Below are 25,816 nucleotides of genomic sequence, written 5' to 3'. Positions count from 1 at the left end.
GCTTGCACTTTTCTCAGATAAGCACGCACACCAAATGTTCTTACACACCCACCCCATTCCCAGCGACATGTATTTTGCTCTTACTCCCCCTTGTGCTAAGGGGCGGTGGAATGGGGCTTAGAGGGGCATGTAAGCATTGCCAAAGTACAGTAAGGGTGTGTTAGCACAAAATGCGTCGCATGCCGACCACTAGAAGGTGGCGCCTGTTAGGGGGTGCTGATCACTGGTTTAAGTTGTGCACAGACGACTGTCGTGGGCCGATTCTGATTGGCTGACTGAGTGCTCTCCCACTGACACTATTATTATTATCATTATAGTAGTAATGCTGCTCCAGTCATTTTGCTTTATTACAGTTATATTTGCAATCACTCCGTAGCAATGAAGAATTTTCCTATTTGGTCTTTGAAAGGGAAGTGTTTAATGTGTATACATTGCAGACTGTATTTACTACCACCACTGTGCAGCCACCTCTGTTGGTGTAAACCAGGCACATACAGTATGTGTACACCTACATCTAGGCTCAATGCGCCGTTAGCATGAGATGCCTGGAGTGAGTGAGCCGCCGGGTCCCGTGCAACGCCGCTAAAGTCGGGCGTCTTGAGCCCTTGACTTGAGCCCTCGTTGCAATGCGATGTGACTGGGATGCACCAGGAGACTGCACTGATTAATTTGACACTTCTATGGGCCGGCATTGAAATTCCGGGTCTACTACGTTAAGCCGGCGCAGTGATCCCGACCCCTGGCAAGTAGGCAGTGTGGTGAGCACAAAAGAGCCCCTTGCGCCACGCTATGTATTCTCCCTCTAGGGGTGTCATGGAGGGAGAATAGTTGTAGGTATGCCGGCTGTCGGGATTCCGGCGTCGGTATGGTGAGCGCCAGGATCCCGACAGCTGGCATATCAAATGCCTCCTGAAATACCCGATCCTGACTACATCCCACTTGTATGTCAGTGTGCGACTGAGTCTGTATACGGAGCACAATGGAACTTGACATGGAAGAAACCTGCGGCCGCTGCTTCGTAGCACTTTGTATATAGACTCCGTCGCACGCAGATATACAAGTGTTGCATATCAAATTAATCAGCTCAGTCTCCTCTTGCTTTATTTAGGAACAAAGCCAAATAACTTCCTGCATTATGTCATTAAAATGATTTATGTCAATAACAAACACGATATCAGTCACAAAGTGTTGCTTGTTTATAAATGAAAAATACATGTATATACATACATGTGGATGATCGGAACCTGGGCACCTGCTTATATCAGGGGTGATCCCTCCTCTTCAGGATTGCACTTTATAAGTCTTCAATAAGAGCTTTTGCTCCCTCGCCCCAAGTACACCCGCCACACTAACAGCTCCCTCTTTCTACCCTCCCCTTGAAGCTCACTATTAATCCCCCCCCCCCCCCCCTCCCCCACACACACACCCCTGGCGCTCACTCCCCGTTTCCCACAGCTTCATAGAAATGACTGACTGCTGTCCTGGCTCTCCGTCCTTCTCCTCCCCACTTCCACTCTACAGGGGATGTGCTGTCACTGGAAGAAAGGTCTGTGTCCCAGATCTCCTTATCTCCCCTCTCCCAGATCACAAGCAAATATGTAGCCCTCCCAGTATGAGGTTACGTGTATTTTACACTCCCTTACAACCTTCACTCAAAAGACACTAAGGGGGGAATTCAATTAAGGGCGAATCCGTTCACCCTGTGGAATACTTTATGGAAGCAGGATCTTGCTCAAAAGTGTTCGCTAACCCATAGAGCACTTTTGAGGGACTCAGGATGTGAATCAGCTGGGCGAAAGGTGCGTGAAGGGCTGCCATTGCTGGTGTTTAAATGCTGTGGCAACGGCCATTCGCACCCTTAGCCCTCAATTGAATCTCCCCCCCCCCCCCCCCCCCCTTCCCTGCCAAGTCTACAGAAGGTGACAGATCTGACTAGGAATTTGCAGATAGCTGTAAAACATCCTTAGAACCAGTTATGTGTCATTGCAGATCAGGGAACCCAAGATAGTTCCCGTCATGTGGGTAATCTAGTCATATACAGTATCGCTGTGTCAGAAGCTGTGTGGACACTTCTGACAAGTACAGTCTGTTGTAACTTTTCTGTAAGACCCTGCTAGCTTGACAAGTAGAACCTGCTTGAGGGGAACAAAGGAAGAAATGTTTCCCAATAATAAGTGTTCATACCTTGGGGATCAGCCATGTGCTGGGGACGCACCACGCCTTATATTCTTGTGAACTGAACCACAACAGACGGAACGCAGGCCTCTGTCATAAGTGTCCTGGATTTCTGAAAGGGTTTCCTGTTATTTAAATTCTGAATCTAATTTGCATTAATAACCTGTATGTCATTCTATTAAGTGTTTTTGTAACAAAGGAAATACTTTTCGAATTAAACACATTTAGTCTAGCACAGTGGTTCCCAAACTTTTTAAAATCACGGCTCCCTAGAGTATCAGATTTTTTTTTTCATGGCAGCGCTAGGCCAAAAAATGTTCTCCCCCAAAAATATTAAATGAAGTAAATTGTGTTTATATATCATCCTTAGGTTTAGCTGTGTGGTGAGGGACAGGGTTCACTTAATTGTCCACATATTGTATGATTGGAAGCCACCAGCAGTGGTTTTGTCTATTATATTCACCATAAATAATTAGATTTTCTCATACATCCTAGAGGATGCTGGGGTCCACTTCAGTACCATGGGGTATAGACGGTTCTGCAGGAGCCATGGGCACTTTAAGACTTTTTTTTCTAGAGTGTGAACTGGCTCCTCCTTCTATGCCCCTCCTCCAGACCTCAGTTTAGAAAATGTGCCCAGGCAGACTGGTCGCACTCTAGTGGAGCTCTACTGAGTTTCACTAAAAGACTTTGTTAGGTTTTTTATTTTCAGGGAGGCTGCTGGCAACAGTCTCCCTGCTTCGTGGGACTGAGGGGGCAGAAGTAGGAATCAACTTCCTAAAGAGTTTCATGGCTCTGCTTCTGCTGACAGGACACCATTAGCTCCTGAAGGGTACTGAACACTAGCTGCGGCTATGTGCTCACTCACACAGCACGCCGTCACCCCACTAACAGAAGTCAGAAGACTGGTGAGTAGTGTTACTGGAGATCTGCAAGAGGGACCTCCGGTCATCGTGACGGCTTAAGGTACCGTGCAGCGAGTGGGAACGCTGCGCGGCCATGCTTCCTATAACACAGTGCACAGCAGGGCGCAGGTAGGGGGGGTCGGGAGGTGGTCGGGGGGGGGGGGGGGGGTGCCCAGGGCAGCATGAAACCTACTCTCACTGGCAAAAGGTGGCATATGATGCTGTGGCACAGTCCTACACCCTCGCCAGTATAAATATCTAGATCAATAGCTGAGGAAAAACGCGCCATTGCAGGGGGCGGGGCTTCTTCCTCAGTCAGCCAGCACACTGCTCAGCGCCAATTTCTTCCAGCAATAAGCAAGGGAAGAAACGCTGATCCTCCTCAACTTCTGATTCTAGTATCCGGGTGCAAATAGGGGGGGGGAAAGTGTATATTGTGGTACTATAACCTATTATTGGCAATATATATGTATAGCGCGGAAAGTCTCTCTGTACAAAGTACACGACACAGATTTTTTCTTTAGGCGCTGAGTTGTGGACTGGCAATTCTTTTCTGTGTCCCTCTGACAGATTTTACTGTGGGTCTGTCCCCTATAAGCCCCGGAGTGTCTGTGGTGTGATTGTGCACTTGTGTGACATGTCTGAGGCAGGGAGCTCTTCCCCTGTGGGAGCCATTTTAGGGACACAGAGTTGTAATGTGGTGGCACTGCCGTCACACCAAGAGCCTGACTGGGTGAAAGATTTACGTGATAGTGTGAATCATATCAGTAAGAGATTGGATAAGTCTGAGTCTCATGCAGAAAACTGAAAATAATCTGTTGAAGATGTGATTTTTAATAGTTCTGCCTTTCATCCACAGGGACCCCTCTGGGTCACATAAAAGGTAATTTGCACAAGTAGTACAAACTGATAACGACACGGACTCTGATTCCTGTGTCGACACTAGTGATTCCAGGGGAATAGATCCAAAGTTAGCGAAAAACATTCAAAACACGTTTGTTGCTATAAAGGAGGTGTTAGCAGTTACGGAGCCCCCTCCTTTACCACAGGAGAAGGCTTACTTTAATAAAGAAAAGTAATGTAACTTTCCCTCCATCTCATGAGCTGCACAGTCTCTTTGAGGGAGTCTGGTTTAACCCGAAAGAAATGTCAGATTCCCAGAAGAATTCAGGCAGCTTACCCTTTTCCTTGCAGAGGACAGGAAAAGGTGGGAGTCACCCCCCATTTTAGACAGTGCCCTGTCACGGTTAAAGAAAAAGGTGATTCTCCCTGCGCCTAGGACGGCTTCACTTAAGGAGCCGGCAGACCGCAAGTTAGAGAATACGTTGAAATCTATTTATGTGGCCAATGGGACACTACTCAGGCCTACCATTGCCTGTGCGTGCTATTGAAAAGTGGTCAGAAAACCTGTCATCAGACATTGGGGGTAATTCCAAGTTGATCGCAGTAGGAATTTTGTTAGCAGTTGGGCAAAACCATGTGCACTGCAGGGGGGACAGATATAACATGTGCAGAGAGAGTTAGATTTGGGTGGGGTGTATTCAAACTGAAATCTAAATTGCAGTGTAAAAATAAAGCAGCCAGTATTTACCCTGCACAGAAACTAAATAACCCACCCAAATCTAACTCTCTCTGCAAATTTTATATCTGCCCCCCTGCAGTGCACATGGTTTTGCCCAATTGTTAACAAACTTGCTGCTGCGATCAACTCAGAATTTGGGTGGGTTATTTTGTTTCTGTGCAGGGTAAGTACTGGCTGCTTTATTTTTACACTGCAAATTAGATTGCAGACTGAACAACTCGGACTCTGCATGGTCCTCCTTCGACAGCAAGGAGTCAATATAATTCCTACCTGGACGATCTCCTGATAAAAGCGAGGTCCAGAGAAAGGTTGGTGCAGTACATTGCACTCTCCTTGACAATACTTCAACACAACGGTTGGATCATAAATTTTCCAAAGTCACAGTTGGAACCGACGACAAGATTGTTCCTTCTGGGGATGATACTGGACACAGAGGTGCAGAGGGTATTTCTTCCAGTAGAAAAGGCTCTGGAAATCCAGAGAATGGCCAAACAAATTCTGAAACCAACAAGAGTGTTGATTCATCAATGCATTCGGTTGTTGGGAAAGATGGTGGCGGCCTACAAGGCCATACAGTTTGGCCGATTCCATGCCAGAGTATTCCGGTGGGACCTGTTGGACAAGTGGTCCGGATCCCATCTACACATGCATCAGAGGATAATCCTGTCATCCAAAGCCAGAATTTCGCTCCTGTGGTGGCTACACAGTTCTCACCTACTAGAGGGAAACTGGTTCGGGATTCAGGACTGGGTCCTAGTAACCACGGATGCTAGTCTCCGAGGCTGGGAAACAGTCACACAGGGGGAAAGCTTCCAAGGAAGATGGTCAAGTCAAGAAACTTGTCTTCATAAACGTTCTGGAGTTTATAGCCATTTTCAACGGCCTTCTACAAGCGGAGCATCTTCTTCAAGATCAACCCGTACAGATCCAGTCGGACAATGTAACAGCAGTCGCGTGCATAAACTGTCAGGGCGGAACGAAAAGCAGAGCGGCAATGGCAGAGGTGACAGATTCTCCTCTGGGCAGAAAGACATTCAAGAGCTCTGTCGGCAATTTTCATTCCGGGAGTGGACAACTGGGAAGCAGACTTCCTCAGCAGACACGATCTCCATCCAGGAGAATGGGGCCTCCACCAAGAAGTCTTTTCGGAGGTGACAAGTCTTTGGGGGGGTTCCTCAAGTAGACATGATGGCATCTCGTCTCAACAAGAAGCTTCGGAGATATTGTTCCAGGTCGAGAGACCCTCAAGCAATAGCAGTGGATGCACTAGTGACCCAGTGGGTGTTTCGGTCGGTGTATGTCTTCCCTCCACTTCCACTCATACCGAAAGTTCTCAAGATCATAAGAAGAACAGGGGTTTGAGCGATCCTCATTGTCCAAGACTGGCCAAGGAGGGCTTGGTATCCAGATCTTCAGGAGTTGGTCATAGAAGATCCTCGGCCTCTTCCTCTTTGCGAGGACCTGCTGCAGCAGGGGCCGTGCGTGTATCCAGACTTACCGCGGCTACGTTTGACGGCATGGCTGTTGAGCGCCGGATCCTAGCCCGGAAGGGTATTCCCAAAGAAGTCATTCCTATTCTTATTCAGGCCAGGAAAGAAGTAACGTCTAAACATTACCACCGTGTTTGTAGAAAATGTGTCTTGGTGTGAAACCAAGAAGGTTTCAACGGAAGAGTTTCAGTTAGGACGTCTTCTCCATTTTCTCCAGGCGGGTGTGGATGCGGGCCTACGATTGGGTTCAATCAAGGTCCAGATTTCGGCCTTGTCAGTTTTCTTTCAGAAACAATTTACCTCCCTTCCAGAAGTTCCAACATTCGTGAAAGGGGTTCTGCACATCCAACCTCCATTTGTGCCTCCTGTGGCACCATGGGATCTTAACGTGGTGTTGCAGTTCCTTCAATCGGATTGGTTTGAACCTCTCCAAGAGATAGATTTGAAGTTCTCACTTGGAAAGTGGTCATTGGCATCCGCAAGGAGGGTGTCTGAGTTAGGGGCCTTGTATCACAAGAGCCCTTACTTGATTTTCCATGAAGATAGGGCGGAGTTAAGAATTCCTCAGAAATTTCTTCCAAGGGTGGTTTCTGTGCTCCTCGATAATCGTCTGGTATAGTTCCGCCAGTGAGAGAGATAAACGCAGGCTCCAAAGAGTGGTAAGGTCAGCTGAGAAGATCATCGGAGCGGACCTTCCCCCTGTCCGTGATCTGTATCTGTCCAGAGCCAAAAAACGGGCAACTAGAATAGTTAAGGACCCGCTTCACCCTAGTCATAGCATGCTCAACCTGCTGCCATCTGGCAGACGATACAGGGCCATCCCCACCAGATCCAACAGAAGCCTCAAAAGCTTCTTTCCTCAAGCAGTCCACCTGCTGAACTCCGACCCCCTGGTAGACCGCCCAGTCGCTCTACTCTATTTCTCTGCATGTAATGATGATCACTCTGTTCCCTATGGTTCCTTTATCTGAAGACTGCACATGTCCCCCCTTCCTGTTTACTTGTTCCCTTTGTGTCTGCTGCACTGTAAACCGAAAACAAATTCCTAGTATACGCAAGTATACCTGGCCAATAAAGCTGATTCTGATTCTGATAAACCAACCTATTGTGGTGCCAGTGGCTACTGACACCTTCGCTGCTTCATAGTCTCTGGATGTGGTCAGGGCTTTGAGACTTTATGTCGCGAGAACAGCTCGGATACGGAAAACAGAGGCTCTGTTTGTCCTGTATGCTCCCAACAAGGTTGGGTGTCCTGCTTCTAAGCAGACTATTGCGCGCTGGATCAGAGGTACGATTCAGCACGCTCATTCCACGGCAGGATTGCCGTTACCGAATTCGGTGACTGCCCATTCTACTAGAAAGGTGGGCTTATCCTGGGCGGCTGCTCGGGGGGTCTCGGCATTACAACTTTGCCGAGCAGCTACTTGGTCAGGGACAAACACGTTTGCTAAGTTTTACAAATTTGACACCTTGGCCGATGAGGACCTAAAGTTTGGTCAATCGGTGCTGCAGGGACATCCGCACTCTCCTGCCCATACTGGAGCTTTGGTATAACCCCATGGTACTGAAGTGGACCCCAGCATCCTCTAGGACGTGTGAGAAAACAGGATTTTAATACCTACCGGTAAATCCTTTTCTCCTAGTCCGTAGAGGATGCTGAGCACCCGAGCCAGTGCGTACTTTACCTGCAGTTGTTAATTTGTTGAAAATGTTTTCAGCGTGTTTGCTGTAATGTTCATGCCTGTTGGCATGTGTTTTGTTGAATGCCATGTGTGCGGCATGGTTGAAATGTGAGCTGGTATGAATCTCACCAATAACTTAAAAGTAAATCCTTTTCTCGAAATGTCCGTCTCCCTGGGCACAGTTCCTATACTGAGGTCTGGAGGAGGGGCATAGAGGGAGGAGCCAGTTCACACTCTGAAAAAGTCTTAAAGTGCCGATGGCTCCTGCGGAACCGTCTGTACCCCATGGTACTGAAGTGGACCCCAGCATCCTCTACGGACTAGGAGAAAAGGATTTACCGGTAGGTATTAAAATCCTGTTTTTTCCTGGACCACCAACCCAGGGCACCCCTGCAAGTACTCCAAGGCACCCCAGGGTGCCACAGCACACAGTTTGAGAACCACTGGTCTACCATATTCTGTGATTCTTTCTGAACCTGCGAGCCTGAGGCGCCCATGCTATATACCGATCTGTAATTAAACGTGAAATATTAATATTAATATTTGTTCAGAGAATGTAAGGACTCCATATTAATCCTTCTTGGTGGCAGGTAAATTGTGTATTTATCGGTAAATGACAGAAGTGCCCACAGTTCACGACCAGCTGTTTCTGATTGCTGTATCTGGTGGCAGGCTGGATTTGTGACGGTATATTTACTAAAGGTCAGTTTTGGTTTTTGGTCGTTTCTCCATCTGTTTTGCAAACTCGTCATTTACTGAAGTCAAAACTGACGAAAAAACAACCAAAAACCTGGCTTTAGAAAATTGCACCAACAGCCGATTTTGGGAACCGCAGGTTTACTAAAGGTCTGTGTTTAAACCGACCAAAACCTAACTGCAAACCTGTCCAACCAATAGACCTGCCCTGTGGCATGCAACCAGCGGCGGTGAGATACTTGCATGCTCAGCCGCTGCAAGTGATCGGCTGCTGGGTGGTTAACCCTTGGAAGCAGTGCTGTGCCCTTGAGAGTTTTGCCAGTCTTGATTAGGTGTCCTGAGGTCACTCCCTGGAATAAGATGGTAATCAGTTGTGTTGGCGGCTGGATGAAGAGATGTCTCACAGTGTATTCAACGCGTTTCTGCTCACCTTCATCAGGAAATGTGCACCTGGATTTCATATAACCTAGTCACCAAGACTAAAATTTTAGCCGACATAGTGACACTTTGCCCCAGTGGGCTTCATAAATAGAGAATAACTTTCTGTCGCTTGTGTATCTAAGTGAATTTGATACTATGCCCAAGGTCATGTCTGTCCGTAAGGACACTGCCATGCAGGGGTGGCTGAAGAGAGCCAGGCAACTATGAATCTGTATGTTGTGCGGCTTGGGAGATCCTCGTATGTCTCTCTTTGATCCCGCATCTGGCAGTGACTCTGGGGAGATTTGTGAAGAGCTCAGATCACTGGCGATGGCCTATTCCATTATGGCGATTGATGACACACCAGTTTTGTTCCAGTCTCCAGATTTCCCCTCTTGAGGACCATCAGCAGAAGAGCATAGTGTTTTAAGCACCAAGCTATAAAATATCTCATTAATAAGGAATGGGAGCAGATGGTTAGGTGTCACTCTAACCTCAAGACTTGACCACATGTAGCCTTCTCAGGATAATGAGCCTTCTAAGTGGTGTTCAATGGGCAAAATTGATGAGTCTATGACTAGTCTTACTGCTGCTATTGCACTGGAAGATGGATTCCCACTGAAAGATCCTATAGTAGAAAAAAAGTAAAGTTGGTTCAAGAACACGTGGCGTTGTCTTGGTAAATAGGTGTATGTCTGGTGTGGGCTGAAAGCCTGAGGATGTTCAGGAGAAGACCTTACTGTGTGATCATCCCTTCACACCTCTACCAGACGACGTCTTCTGGCTGTGACATCTTATACTAATGATCAGGTTGGAAGAAAAATCCTTCCAGCAGTAAAATATACAGTGTCCACTGTGGGTGCTGACTACCCTGAGCCTTCCCGCTCGGTTTGTGTAGTGCTTGGCTCGGGCTGCCAAGGAGTGGAAAAGGAAATGAGAGAATTATTTACAGTTAACTTAATTGAAAATCTCCCTGGCAGCCCCATACTCCTAACCATGTCAACAGCAAATAATTATCTCATTTCTGTCATTTAATACGTGGGCGGATTTATGGGGGTGAGAATTTTGAACATATTTTGATAGCACAGATATATGCCACAACTGTAGAAGGGACACACACACACACACACACACACACACACACACACACACACACACACACCTTTAAAACAAGAAGTTTAAGGAGAAAATGTATATTTAGTTATTTTAATGTTTATGGAAATACTTTCTTTCTTTTTGTTCTTTAATTGTAATGAATTCAGTAAACAGAAGAAAGTCAGCAAAGTGCAGAGACTGGATGCCATTGTGTAATTGGGGCCTGGTACTTGTTCCCTTGCCAGGAAAGCATAACAGGCGTAATGTGAAGAAACATTGCCCATGTTACAGTATATCGTCCGTAACGCCAAAGTCGGGAATGGCTGCCCAGTCTCTGTCGTGCGCCCAGCAAATGACTGATCACAAATACTAGTCATACAATCTATATCAAAGACCATGTTCCCTCTTATTAAAAGTTTATGTGGACAGTTACATTATTTTGTGCATGTTCTCTTTACAATACTAGGGGGCACCCACTCCACATGTCCCTCTGCTGTAGTGCCACCAGCCTTGTCCGGCATTGAACATTTCGGAGAGATCCCACAACCTTTGTCCTCCTGCCTGGATGTAATGTTTTTCAGGGAGAAACATGCTGCTTTTTTTCCTCCTTATTTATTACAAACATTATTGTAGATAAAGAGGCAGACAAGAAACCTTAGACCATACTCACTAATTGTACATACTTGCGAACGGAAAGCGGTTAAGATACCGCCGCTCGGGATTGCGGCGATCAGAATGGCGACGCCGAAATCCCAACAAGTGGTACTATGCTGACGCCGTAATACCAGCAAGACAGGCTATTCTTCCTTTGTAGAAAACGGTCAGTCCTCTTTGGGTCTTGCTGGATGACACACCTGTCAGAGGTAGGTCATTTTTCTCTTACGTCCTAGAGGATGCTGGGGACTCCGTAAAGACCATGGGGTATAGACGGGCTCCGCAGGAGATAGGGCACCTAAAAAGAACTTTGACTATGGGTGTGCACTGGCTCCTCCCTCTATGCCCCTCCTCCAGACCTCAGTTAGATCTTGTGCCCAGAGGAGAATGGGTGCACTGCAGAGAGCTCTCCAGAGTTTTCTGTTTTGAAGAATTTGTTAGGTTTTTTATTTTCAGGGAGTCCTGTTGGCAACAGGCTCCCTGCATCGTGGGACAGAGGAGAGAGAAGCAGAGCTGGCTTGTCAAGTTGGGCACTGTTTCTAAGGCTACTGGACACCATTAGCTCCAGAGGGAGTCGGAACACAGGTCTCACCTGGGGTTCGTCCCGGAGCCGCACCGCCGTCCTCCTCACAGATGCCGAAGATAGAAGCCAGGTGAGTATGAGAAGGCAAAGAAGACATCAGGCGGCAGAAGACATCAGATCTTCATGAGGTAAGCACGCAGCGGTATGCTGCGCGCCATTGCTCCCAGTACACACACACAAGCAGCACTGAAGGGTGCAGGGGGGGGCGCCCTGGGCAGCAAGTTTCCTCATTTTTTGGCAATATAAAGCAGGATTAGGCTGTGGGACAGTAAATCCTAAAATCCCCCGCCATTTTTTATATAGAATTACTGGGACCGAAGCCCGCCGTCGGGTGGGCGGGGCTTGATCCTCAGCACTAACCAGCGCCATTTTCTCCACAGAAACTGCATGAGGATACGCTGGCTCCCTGATCTCTCCCCTGCTGAACTCACAGGCTGGAAAAAAGAGGAGGGGGGCACTTTGGCGACGCAGTGAGTGGGAATTAAGGTTATATATATATATATATATATATATATATATATAAAAAAAGGGCTATCTTGTCATATATATTCTAGTGTTTTTAAGCGCTGGGTGTGTGCTGGCATACTCTCTCTCTGTCTCTCCTAAGGGCCTGGTTGGGGTTTTGTCCCCTTATAGGCTAATCCCTGTGTGTGTGGGGTGTCGGTACGTGTGTGTCGACATGTCTGAGGCGGAAGGTTTCTCCAAGGAGGAGGTGGAGCAAATGAGTGGTGTGTCCCTGTCGGTTGTGCCGACTCAGGATTGGATGGACATGTGGCATATGTTGAATGCAAGTGTGGCATCTTTACATAAAAGGCTTGATAAGGCTGAATTAGGGGGGACATCAGGGTGTCAATCCTCGGATTGGACCAACTCACAGGGCCCGTCGGGGTCTCAAAAGCGTCCCTTAACACAAGACACTACTACCGACACGGATTCTGATTCCAGTGTCGACTATGACGAAGTAAAATTGCACCCTAGGGTGACTAAAACCATTCAGTGTATGATTGTGGCAATAAGGGATGTGTTGCATATTGAGGTTGAACCCTCGGTCCCCGACACAAGGGTACACATGTTTAAAGGAAAGAAACAGATTATTAATTTTCCCACATCTCATGAATTAAATTATTTCTTTGGAAAAGCTTGGGAGACTCCGGAAAAGAGACCGCAGATCCCCAAAAGAATTTATATGGCATACCCCTTCCCTAAACAGGACAGGGAGATTTGGGAATCACCCCAAACTGTGGACAAGGCCCTGACGCGCTTGTCCAAGAAAGTGGCGCTACCGTCTCCTGACACAGCGGCCCTTAAGGACCCTGCAGATCGCAGGCAAGAAACTACCTTAAAGTGTATTTATTCTCATACGGGTGCTGTGCTAAGACCAACAATTGCGTCGGCATGGGTGTGTAGCGCAATTGCAGCTTGGACAGATGAGCTGACAGATCACTTTGATAATATGGATAAGGATACTATATTCTTAACTCTAGCCCATATAAAAGACGCAGTCTTATTTATGAGGGATGCTCAAAGGGACATTGGATTGCTAGCTTCTAGGGCCAATGCCATGTCTATCTCGGCAAGAAGATCCTTATGGACTCGCCAATGGACGGGTGATGCGGATTCCAAAAAACATATGGAAGTACTACCCTATAAGGGTGATGTATTGTTTGGGGATGGGCTGACGGACCTGGTTTCCACAGCTACAGCAGGTAAATCAAATTTTTTACCATATATTCCCCAACAGCAAAAGAAAGTGCCACCCTATGAGATGCAGTCCTTTCGGTCGCACAAGTCCAGAAGAGGTCGGGGATCCTCTTTCCTTGCCAGAGCTAAGGGCAGAGGCAAAAGAGCACCTGCTTCGGCAGGTGCCCAGGAATAAAAGTCCTTCCCGGCTGCTCCAAAACCCACAGCATGACGCTGGGGCTCCCCTGAGGGAGTCCGTACCGGTGGGGGCACGTCTTCGACTTTTCAGTCAGGCCTGGGTCAGATCAGACCTGAATCCCTGGGTGTTGGAAATAGTTTCCCAGGGTTACAAACTGGAATTCGAGGAGATGCCCCCGCGCCGATTTTTCAAATCGGCCCTACCAGCTTCCACATCGGGAAGGGATGTAGTGTTAGCTGCAATTCAAACGCTGTGTATACAGCAAGTGATAATCAAGGTTCCCCTACACCAGCAGGGAAGAGGTTACTACTCAACCCTATTTGTGGTCCCGAAACCGGACGGTTCGGTCAGACCTATTTTGAATCTGAAATCCCTAAACCTGTACATAAAAAGATTCAAATTCAAAATGGAATCACTCAGAGCGATAATAGCCAACATGGAGGAGGGGGAGTTTGTGGTGTCTCTGGACATAAAGGATGCGTACCTTCATGTCCCCATATATGCCCCCCATCAGGAATACCTGAGATTCGCTGTACAGGATTGTCATTACCAATTTCAGACGTTGCCGTTTGGACTTTCCACGGCCCCGAGGATTTTCACCAAGATAATGGCGGAAATGATGGTGGTCCTGTGCAAGCATGGAGTCACAATTATCCCATACTTGGACGATCTCCTGTTAAAAGCGAGATCAAGAGAGAAATTGCTGAGCAGTGTGGCGCGCTCTCTGAGAGTGCTCCAGCAACACGGTTGGATTCTAAATCTACCGAAGTCACAGTTGATTCCGACAACTCGACTACCGTTCCTAGGTATGATACTGGATACGGAACAAATGAAGGTCTTCCTCCCAATAGAGAAAGCCCAGGACATCCAGAACATGGTCAGAGACCTGCTAAAACCGAAAAGGGTGTCAGTTCACCAATGCACTCGAGTTCTGGGAAAAGTGGTGGCGGCCTACGAGGCCATTCCCTTCGGAAGGTTCCATGCAAGGACTTTTCAATGGGACCTTCTGGACAAGTGGTCCGGGTCCCATCTGCAATTACATCGGAAAATAACTCTGTCCCCAGGAGCCGGAGTGTCTCTCCTGTGGTGGTTGCAAAGTGCTCACCTGCTGGAGGGTCGCAGGTTCGGAATTCAGGATTGGATCCTGGTTACCACGGACGCGAGCCTCCGAGGATGGGGAGCGGTCACACAAGGAAAAAATTTTCAGGGACTTTGGTCAGAACAGGAGTCCTCGTCTACACATCAATGTGCTGGAACTCAGGGCCATTTACAACGGCCTTCGACAAGCAGAGAGTCTTCTTCGAAACCTACCGGTTCTGATTCAATCAGACAATGTCACAGCAGTGGCTCATGTGAACCGCCAAGGCGGGACAAGAAGCAGAGTCGCGATGGCGGAAGCCACCAGGATTCTTCGCTGGGCGGAAAATCATGTAAGCGCTCTGTCGGCTGTCTTCATTCCGGGAGTGGACAACTGGTAAGCAAACTTCCTCAGCAGACACGATCTCCATCCAGGAGAGTGGGGACTTCATCAAGAAGACATAACACGTCTTTGGGGAACTCCTCAAATAGACATGATGGCGTCACGCCTCAACAAAAAACTTCGGAGGTATTGTGCCAGGTCTCGGGACCCTCAGGCAGTGGCTGTAGATGCTCTAATAACACCGTGGGTGTTCAAATCGGTCTACGTGTTTCCTCCTCTTCCTTTCATCACAAAAGTTTTGAGGATCATAAGGCAAAGAAGAGTACAGACGATACTCGTTGTCCCAGACTGGCCTCGAAGGGCCTGGTACTCAGATCTTCAAGAGATGCTCACAGGAGATCCCTGGCCTCTTCCTCTGAGGGAAGACCTGTTGCAACAGGGGCCCTGTGTATTTCGAGACTTACCGCGGTTACGTTTGACGGCATAGCGGTTGAACGCCGAATCCTAGCGGAAAAAGGGATTCCGGAAGAGGTCATCCCTACTTTAATAAAGGCTAGGAAGGAGGTGACGGTTAAGCATTATCACCGTATGTGGCAAAAGTATGTGTCTTGATGTGAAACCAAGAATGCACCTACGGAAGATTTTCATCTGGGTCGTTTTCTCCACTACCTACAGACAGGAGTGGATATGGGCCTGAAATTAGGCTCTGTTAAGGTACAGATTTCGGCCCTCTCGATTTTCTTTCAGAAAGAGTTGGCTTCTTTTCCAGAAGTCCAGACGTTTGTAAAGGGACTGCTGCACATCCAGCCTCCTTTTGTGCCTCCAGTGGCACCGTGGGACCTCAACGTGGTGTTGCAGTTCCTAAAATCACACTGGTTTGAACCGCTTAACAAGGTTGAGTTGAAATTTCTTACTTGGAAGGTGGTCATGTTGTTGGCCTTGGCATCAGCAAGGCGAGTGTCAGAATTGGCGGCTTTGTCACACAAAAGCCCCTACTTGATTTTTCATGTGGATCGAGCTGAATTAAGGACACGTCCGCAATTTTTGCCTAAGGTGGTTTCTTCATTCCATGTGAATCAACCTATTGTGGTGCCTGTGGCTACAAGTGACCTGGAGGATTCCAGATCCCTGGATGTAGTCAGGGCCTTAAAGATTTATGTAGCCAGGACGGCAAGAATTAGGAAAACAGAGGCTCTGTTTGTCCTGTATGCTGCCAATAAGATTGGCGCACCTGCTTCGAAGCAGACTATTGCTCGCTGGATCTGTAATACGATTCAGCAGGCTCATTCTACGGCTGGATTGCCGGTACCAAATTCGGTTAAGGCCCATTCCACTAGGAAGGTGGGCTCTTCTTGGGCGGCTGCCCGAGGCGTCTCGGCATTACAACTTTGCCGAGCGGCGACTTGGTCGGGGTCAAACACTTTTGCTAAATTCTACAAGTTTGATACCCTGGCTGATGAGGACCTAGCGTTTGCTCAGTCGGTGCTGCAGAGTCATACGCACTCCCCCGCCCGATTGGATGCTTTGGTATAAACTAGTGATGAGCGGGTTCGGTTCCTCGGAAACCGAACCCCCCCGAACTTCACCTAGTTTACACGGGTCCGAGGCATACTCGGATTCTCCCGTATGGCTCGGTTAACCCGAGCGCGCCCGAACGTCATCATCCCGCTGTCGGATTCTCGCGAGATTCGGATTCTATATAAGCAGCCGCGCGTCGCCGCCATTTTCACTCGTGCATTGGAAATGTTAGGGAGAGGACGTGGCTGGCGTCCTCTCCGTTATTGTTGAACTTGATTGTGCATTATTGCTTAATTGTGGGGAGGACTGGGGAGCAGCTGTATAATATAGGAGGAGTACAGTGCAGAGTTTTGCTGATAAGTGACCACCAGTTTTATCCGTTCTCTGCCTGAAAATAACGCTCCATATCTGTGCTCAGTGTGCTGCATATATCTGTGCTCACACTGCTTAATTGTGGGGACTGGGGAGCAGCTGTATTATATAGGAGAAGTACAGTGCAGAGTTTTGCTGACAGTGACCACCAGTATACGTTGTCTGCCTGAAAAACACTCCATATCTGTGCTCAGTGTGCTGCTTTATTGTGGGGACTGGGGACCACCAGTATAATTAATATTATATAGGAGGAGTACAGTGCAGAGTTTTGCTGACCAGTGACCACCAGTATATAATATAATATATAGCATTACGGTACAGTAGGCCACTGCTGTACCTACCTCTGTGTCGTCATTAAGTATACTATCCATCTACATTCTATACCTGTGGTGCATTTTAGTTTTGCAGTTTGCTGACACAGTGACCACCAGTATATATAGCAGTACGGTACGGAAGGCCACTGCTGTACCTACCTCTGTGTCGTCATTAAGTATACTATCCATCTACATTCTATACCTGTGGTGCATTTTAGTTTTGCAGTTTGCTGACACAGTGACCACCAGTATATATAGCAGTACGGTACGGAAGGCCACTGCTCTACCTACCTCTGTGTCGTCATTAAGTATACTATCCATCTACATTCTATACCTGTGGTGCATTTTAGTTTTGCAGTTTGCTGACACAGTGATACCCAGTATATATAGCAATACGGTACGGAAGGCCACTGCTCTACCTACCTCTGTGTCATCAAGTATACTAGCTTAGTCACACAGCGACCTTGGTGCGCCTCTTTTTTTCTTTGCATCATGTGCTGTTTGGGGACAATTTTTTTGAAGTGCCATCCTGCCTGACACTGCAGTGCCACTCCTAGATGGGCCAGGTGTTTGTGTCGGCCACTTGTGTCGCTTAGCTTAGTCACACAGTAACCTTGGTGCGCCTCTTTTTTTCTTTGCATCATGTGCTGTTTGGGGACAATTTTTTTGAAGTGCCATCCTACCTGACACTGCAGTGCCACTCCTAGATGGGCCAGGTGTTTGTTTCGGCCACTTGTGTCGCTTAGCTTAGCCATCCAGCGACCTCGGTGCAAATTTTAGGACTAAAAATAATATTGTGAGGTGTTCAGAATAGACTGGAAATGAGTGGAAATTATGGTTATTGAGGTTAATAATACTATGGGATCAAAATGACCCCCACATTCTATGATTTAAGCTGTTTTTTAGGGTTTTTTTGAAAAAAACACCCTAATCCAAAACACACCCGAATCCGACAAAAAATTTTCGGTGAGGTTTTGCCAAAACGCGTCCGAATCCAAAACACGGCCGCGGAACCGAATCCAAAACACAAAACCCGAAAAATGTCTGGTGCACATCACTAACCCCATGGTCCTTACGGAGTCCCCAGCATCCTCTAGGACGTAAGAGAAATTAAGATTTTAAACCTACCGGTAAATCTATTTCTCCTAATCCGTAGAGGATGCTGGGCGCCCGTCCCAGTGTGGAAACTCTGCAAGACTTGTATATAGTTGTTGCTTAAATAAGGGTTATGTTACAGTTGACATCGGTCTTGGACCATTGCTGTTATTATTCATAGGGTTAACTGGTTTTGTATGATCCAGGTTACGTGGTATGCTTGGTGTGGGCTGGTATGAAACCTTGGATTTCTAAATCCTGCCTTGTAGTGTCCATCTCCTCTGGGCACAGTTCTCTAACTGAGGCCTGGAGGAGGGGCATAGAGGGAGGAGCCAGTGCACACCCATAGTCAAAGTTCTTTTTAGGCGCCCTATCTCCTGCGGAGCCTGTCTATACCCCATGGTCCTTACGGAGTCCCCAGCATCCTCTATGGACTAGGAGAACTAGATTTACCGGTATGTTTAAAATCTTATTTTTTTTCATTCGGAATTGACAGCAATTGACTATAATCCACCTGTATTAAATGACAACATCCATGCTCGGGATTTGAACACAAGACCTCCTTCACTGTAGTCACACACTTAAATATGAGCTACTATATTTGTCAATATGGTTGAGTTTATTATAGCAGTTGTACAATATTCTCTGCCCTTTGTTTTAGTGTACAGCATTTAGACAACTTGTAGTGCGCCAGGGACAAGCGTAATAAACAGGTTAACAAAATCACAATAAACAAAAAAGCAGCATACAGTACAAAAGTAAGCCTGAATACAAGTGTCATGTGTCAGTCGGCAGGTGCAGTGGAGTCTAACAAAAGTGCCACCTGCCATCTGAATACATGCATTGCTCTTTTTCGTAATGGAACACACCATATTGTGCAAATCTATGCAACATGTGCTGTGCTGAGAGCAAATCTCAGGACACATCTGTATCTCTCTCTGGTTACTGAGCCTGGGTCTGTGGTGCAGGACAGTGCTGCGGCTTCTCCTCCACGTACCAGCAATGTAACTCCGGACGCATCTGTATCTCTCTCTGGTTACTGAGCCCGGGTCTGTGGTGCAGGACAATGCTGCGGCTTCTCCTCCACTCATCAGCAATGTAACTAAGGACACATCTGTATCTCTCTCTGGTTACTGAGCCCGGGTCTGTGGTGCAGGACAGTGCTGCGGCTTCTCCTCCACCCACCAGCAATGTAACTAAGGACACATCTGTATCTCTCTCTGGTTACTGAGCCCGGGTCTGTGGTGCAGGACAGTGCTGCGGCTTCTCCTCCACTCACCAGCGATGTAACTAAAGACGCATCTGTAGCTCTCTCTGGTTACTGAGCCTGGGTCTTTGGTGCAGGATGGTGCTGCGGCTTCTTCTCCACCCACCAGCGATGTAACTAAGAACACATCTGTATCTCTCTCTGGTTACTGAGCCCAGGTCTGTGGTGCAGGACAGTGCTGCGGCTTCTCCTCCACCCACCAGCAATGTAACTAAGGACACATCTGTATCTCTCTCTGGTTACTGAGCCCAGGTCTGTGGTGCAGGATAGTGCTGCGGCTTCTCCTCCACCCACCAGCAAGGTAACTAAGGACACATCTGTATCTCTCTCTGGTTACTGAGCCCAGGTCTGTGGTGCAGGATAGTGCTGCGGCTTCTCCTCCACCCACCAGCAATGTAACTAAGGACACATCTGTATCTCTCTCTGGTTACTGAGCCCGGGTCTGTGGTGCAGGACAATGCTGCGGCTTCTTCTCCACCCACCAGCGATGTAACTAAGAACACATCTGTATCTCTCTCTGGTTACTGAGCCCAGGTCTGTGGTGCAGGACAGTGCTGCGGCTTCTCCACCCACCAGCAATGTAACGAAGGACACATCTGTATCTCTCTCTGGTTACTGAACCCGGGTCTGTGGTGCAGCACAGTGCTGCGGCTTCTCCTCCACCCACCAGCAATGTAACTAAGGACACATCTGTAGCTCTCTCTCTCTGGTTACTGAGCCCGGGTCTGTGGTGCAGGATAGTGCTGCGGCTTCTCCCTCTCCACCAGCAATGTAACTATGGACACATCTGTATCTCTCTCTGGTTACTGAGCCCAGGTATGTGGTGCAGGACAGTTCTGCGGCTTCTCCTTCACCCACCAGCGATGTAACTAAGAACACATCTGTAGCTCTCTCTGGTTACTGAGCCCGGGTCTGTGGTGCAGTTTCTCCTCCCACCCACCAGTAATGTAACTAAGGCAGTGGTTCCCAAACTGTGTGCCGTGGCACCCTGGGGTGCCGCGGGACACTTGCAGGGGTGCCTCAGGTTGGTGGTCAAGGACCAATTCAAACTATTTATTGTCAATTTAATAGGCAAAACCAGTGCTGATGGCTTCCAGTTATAAAATATGTGGACAAACAGAAGCAAATCTTTTCCCTCACCACATAACTGACCCTAAGGATGACATATAAACATAATTTACTTAATCTAATATTTTTTTCGAAATTTCTCAATAAGAAACTTGAGGCCTAGGGGTGCCGTGAAAAAAAAATCTGACACTCCAGGGTGCCGTGACTCACAAAAGTTTGGGAACCACTGAACTAAGGACACATCTGTAGCTCTCTCTGGTTACTGAGCACGGGTCTGTGGTGCAGGATGGTGCTGCGGCTTCTTCTCCACCCACCAGCAATGTAACTCCGGACACATCTGTATCTCTCTCTGGTTACTGAGCACGGGTCTGTGATGCAGGATAGTGCTGCGGCTTCTTCTCCACCCACCAGCAATGTAACTCCGGACACATCTGTATCTCTCTCTGGTTACTGAGTCCGGGTCTGTGGTGCAGGATAGTGCTGCGGCTTCTTCTCCACCCACCAGCAATGTAACTAAGGACACATCTGTATCTCTCTCTGGTTACTGAGCCCGGGTCTGTGGTGCAGTTGCTCCTCCCACCCACCAGTAATGTAACTAAGGACACATCTGTAGCTCTCTCTGGTTACTGAGCACGGGTCTGTGGTGCAGGATGGTGCTGCGGCTTCTTCTCCACCCACCAGCAATGTAACTAAGGACACATCTGTATCTCTCTCTGGTTACTGAGACCGGGTCTGTGGTACAGGATAGTGATGCGGCTTTTCCTCCACCCACCAGCAATGTAACTAAGAACACATCTGTATCTCTCTCTGGTTACTGAGCCCGGGTCTGTGGTGCAGGATAGTGCTGCGGCTTCTTCTCCACCCACCAGCAATGTAACTAAGGACACATCTGTATCTCTCTCTGGTTACTGAGCCCGGGTCTGTGGTGCAGGACAGTGCTGCGGCTTCTCCCCAAACCATTAACAGTGCAACAAGGAAACATCTGTTCATAGGAAACCAATGCTGGTCTTATGGTGAAACAACTTTGCTATTACCATAAGTAGCAAGCAAAAGTATTGAGTATATAAAGGGTTCAGCAGGTCAGCTGGAGGCCTGGCTAGTTGTGTAATTGCACCTCTCTTAGGCTTAGACTACTATCAGTGTGAGTGTGATCACTGCCTCGTTACAGACACCCATGTGGTGTTCTGTAATTACACAGACTAGGCAGTATCGGTGCCTTACACACAGACATTTCCCTTTTGCCTCCCGTCCCCTGCACCCCACGTTGTTGTTGTTTTGCTCACACCCTTTTTCTCTATATAAAAGCAAGATTACAGAGGATGTACCACTACCCCATCCGGGTGTAGTACGGCTGAACTGCGGTCAGGAGACCGACGCCGGGATCCCGGCAGCATACAGACGCCGGGATCCCGGCGGGGAGGGGCGAGTGCAGCAAGCCCCTTGCGGGCTCGCTGCGCTCGCCGCGCTGCACTCTATGGGTGTCGTGGACACCCACGAGTGGAAATAGTCCCTGTTGGTCGGCATGCCAACCATCGGGATAGTGAGCCGTCGGGATGGTGGAGGAGGTCATGTGACTGTCGGTCAGCAGACCGCCGCTCACATGAATACCACCCCCCCATCCGCCCTCCCTTTACCCGCTACCTGCTGTAGAAAACCCCTTCCATTCACTCTCACGTGTCCGCAGCCCAATGACGCACTGTAAGCCGGTGCCTGAGAAGGGGAACACTGGTATACCCATGGTCACTGTATAGATGATGGGCAACACAGGGGCCAGTATCATACATTGTGTAAGCAAGTCTGCCTGTGACATAAGAATTCAGTATTTATATGGCGCGTTTCAGGACTCCAAGCGCTTCACATTACTGCAGCCGGTGAGGTCACCATCTTGGCAGTGCCCAATTACTGTGTAATCATCTCCACAGTCCCTGCCACATTGGGGGAGACAGCAGGGGCTGCTTGTTAAACAGTCGTATTAGGGTGATCAGTACTTGGGTAATGAGAATCGTCATTAAAATGTAGACTAACTCCCCTATTGCAAAATCAGAGGGTCTCATCCTCTTCAGGGGGCATCAAGAGAGGAAGAAGGCCGTGTGCATTCTCTATCCGGGACCCCTCCTGTCTAGCTGGCAGACCAATAGACCCTGGGCACTAGGGTCACTAGGAGACCCTAGCAGTGTCCCAGAGTCTAGTGCATATGTGCAGGCCTCCGGGACCTGTGTGCACCCATTGCAGATACACCAGTGATCCTCTTGTTAGGCTCTGGTAGATGTGCAGGTCTCTGGGACCTGTGTGCACCCATTGCAGATACACCAGTGATCCTCTTGTTAGGCTCTGGTAGATGTGCAGGTCTCTGGGACCTGTATGCACCCATTGCAGATACACCAGTGATCCTCTTGTTAGGCTCTGGTAGATGTGCAGGTCTCCGGGACCCGTGTGCACCCATTGCAGATACACCAGTGATCCTCTTGTTAGGCTCTGGTAGATGTGCAAGTCTCCGGGACCCGTGTGCACCCATTGCAGATACACCAGTGATCCTCTTGTTAGGCTCTGGTAGATGTGCAGGTCTCCGGGACCCGTGTGCACCCATTGCAGATACACCAGTGATCCTCTTGTTAGGCTCTGGTAGATGTGCCGGTCTCCGGGACCCGTGTGCACCCATTGCAGATACACCAGTGATCCTCTTGTTAGGCTCTGGTAGATGTGCAGGTCTCTGGGACCTGTGTGCACCCATTACAGATACACCAGTGATCCTCTTGTTAGGCTCTGGTAGATGTGCAGGTCTCCGGGACCCGTGTGCACCCATTACAGATACACCAGTGATCCTCTTGTTAGGCTCTGGTAGATGTGCAGGTCTCTGGGACCCGTGTGCACCCATTGCAGATACACCAGTGATCCTCTTGTTAGGCTCTGGTAGATGTGCAGGTATGCGGGACCCGTGTGCACCCATTGCAGATACACCAGTGATCCTCTTGTTAGGCTCTGGTAGATGTGCAGGTCTCCGGGACCCGTGTGCACCCATTGCAGATACACCAGTGATCCTCTTGTTAGGCTCTGGTAGATGTGCAGGTCTCCGGGACCCGTGTGCACCCATTGCAGATACACCAGTGATCCTCTTGTTAGGCTCTGGTAGATGTGCAGGTCTCCGGGACCTGTGTGCACCCATTACAGATACACCAGTGATCCTCTTGTTAGGCTCTGGTAGATGTGCAGGTCTCCGGGACCTGTGTGCACCCATTGCAGATACACCAGTGATCCTCTTGTTAGGCTCTGGTAGATGTGCAGGTCTCCGGGACCCGTGTGCACCCATTACAGATACACCAGTGATCCTCTTGTTAGGCTCTGGTAGATGTGCAGGTCTCCGGGACCCGTGTGCACCCATTGCAGATACACCAGTGATCCTCTTGTTAGGCTCTGGTAGGATCCCTGATCATCAATCTCCCTTACTAGGAAGCTGACTGTAGCCTCATATCCCAGTTAAGCCTGCAGCCATAGGCCAGCTGCATTATCTGTATCCCTGTCTTACTGAAAGATTGGATTTGCTTTGATATTTTAACATTTTGCTTGTACCAGTTTCTTGAGTAAATCATGTAAATGTAATTGTCTGGATGAGTTTATCCAGCAAGGTAGAAATAAAGACTTTGTATGTCCTAAATCACCGTGCAGGGTTCAAGACGTGTGTGCTGACCAATAACTGGGTGGACGACGGCGTCGGCAGACATCACACCGCGGATCTACTCGCTTATCTGAACAGACGCTTTGATTTAGTGATTGAATCCTGCCGCATCGGAATGAGGAAACCGGAAACCCGGATATACGAGTACGCTCTGAAGATGCTGGAAGCTAAACCTAGTGAGGTGAGTGACTTGTAGATGGTACGCTCCTTAGAGTGGGAAGTCGCTTCTGTCTCAGTTTCAACTTCTGCTCTTAGAACCCGATCACTTCTGTTTTACTTACGGTTGTGGTACATGAATAGGTATATCAGTACATACCCAGAAAAGTCCCCCAACTTCCACACTGCAGTACTTATACAGAAAATGCGGAAGTCTTGGTTACACACATCTGCACATACAGTATATTATCTGCCAATCAGAACTTCTGCTGAGGGGAGTCCTAACTCTCTATACAGTAAGAGTCCCTCTATTGGATCATATAATCAGGTGTTTTACTTGAGAGAGCTAACTAATGAAGAGGTACCCCAAGAGACTCTAAGAAGGCACTGCAAGAACCAGCACCCCCTGCTAGCTGCTGATCCTATGCATGCTTCACGGGCTGTGATAGATGTAATGGGAGTTACTCGGTCAATTAATAAAAGGCACTGGCTGATAGAGTTGCAGGTATTATCTAGAAAAGTAACGCACCCCAAATAAATCCCCCAACACTTTAAATGAGGAGTACACTGTATAATTAAATTGTTATACTGGGCGATTGCACCCCTCCCCAGCTACATACAGCTGAAGCCAAAGCTCACATCTTTACAACACGGCCCTCATGTTATGTGGTGTAAGATAAAAAAATGTCTAGCAGCAAAGCATAGCATGCCAGTTAGCTGTGACTCTCGCTGTCTCATGATCTGAACTTTCCATCCCTGAGTAGTCACAGATTGCTAGTTTATGAAATCCTCTTCCAGAGATTATTATCTATCATACATGAGCTCATATGGCTGAGAGAAACGCCGACCTATGGGTCATATCACAGACTTTCATAGTGCATGTGTTCTCCTACAGGCGGCTGAGCTGTGCCACAGAGCTGATTATTTTACCTGCCCTGGGGATTGGACACCTCTCGGCTCTACCCTGGGGACAGCACACCACACTGCTCTGCCCTGGGGATTGCACACCGCTCTGCTCTGCCCTGGGGATTGCACATCGCTTTGCTCTGCCCTGGGGATTGCACATCGCTTTGCTCTGCCCTGGGGATTGCACATCGCTTTGCTCCGCCCTGGGGATTGCACACCGCTCTGCTCTGCCCTGCCCTGGGGATTGCACACCGCTCTGCTCTGCCCTGGGGATTGCACACCGCTCTGCTCTGCCCTGGGGATTGCACACCGCTCTGCTCTGCCCTGGGGATTGCACACCGCTCTGCTCTGCCCTGGGGATTGCACACCGCTCTGCTCTGCCCTGGGGATTGCACACCGCTCTGCTCTGCCCTGGGGATTGCACACCGCTCTGGTCTGCCCTGGGGATTGCACACCGCTCTGCTCTGCCCTGGGGATTGCACATCGCTCTGCTCTGCCCTGGGGATTGCACACCTCTCCGCTCTACCCTGGGGACTGCACACCTCTCCGCTCTGCCCTGGGGATTGCACACCGCTCTGCTCTGCCCTGGGGATTGCACACCGCTCTGCTCTGCCCTGGGGATTGCACACCGCTCTGCTCTGCCCTGGGGATTGCACACCGCTCTGCTCTGCCCTGGGGATTGCACAACGCTCTGCTCTGCCCTGGGGATTGCACACCGCTCTGCTCTGCCCTGGGGATTGCACACCGCTCTGCTCTGCCCTGGGGATTGCACACCGCTCTGCTCTGCCCTGGGGATTGCACACCGCTCTGCTCTGCCCTGGGGATTGCACACCGCTCTGCTCTGCCCTGGGGATTGCACAACGCTC

At 48.7% G+C, this 25,816-nt stretch overlaps 1 protein-coding gene across 1 annotated transcript in view; it reads left to right on the top strand.

The window, feature by feature from the left end:
* Positions 1-25,816, top strand: part of EPHX2 (epoxide hydrolase 2) — a 194,779-nt gene that overhangs the window by 26,594 nt on the left and 142,369 nt on the right. Inside the window, exon 4 of the mRNA XM_063915025.1 lies at positions 23,879-24,069. Within this exon, the coding sequence (XP_063771095.1) occupies positions 23,879-24,069 (191 nt within the window). The remainder of the gene's footprint in view (positions 1-23,878; positions 24,070-25,816) is intronic.

Source organism: Pseudophryne corroboree, chromosome 4 (genome assembly GCF_028390025.1).
Source record: "Pseudophryne corroboree isolate aPseCor3 chromosome 4, aPseCor3.hap2, whole genome shotgun sequence".
Taxonomy (NCBI): Eukaryota; Metazoa; Chordata; class Amphibia; order Anura; family Myobatrachidae; genus Pseudophryne; species Pseudophryne corroboree.
Note: the sequence above shows the minus strand (reverse complement) of the source record. Positions and strands in the feature narration are given on the sequence as shown.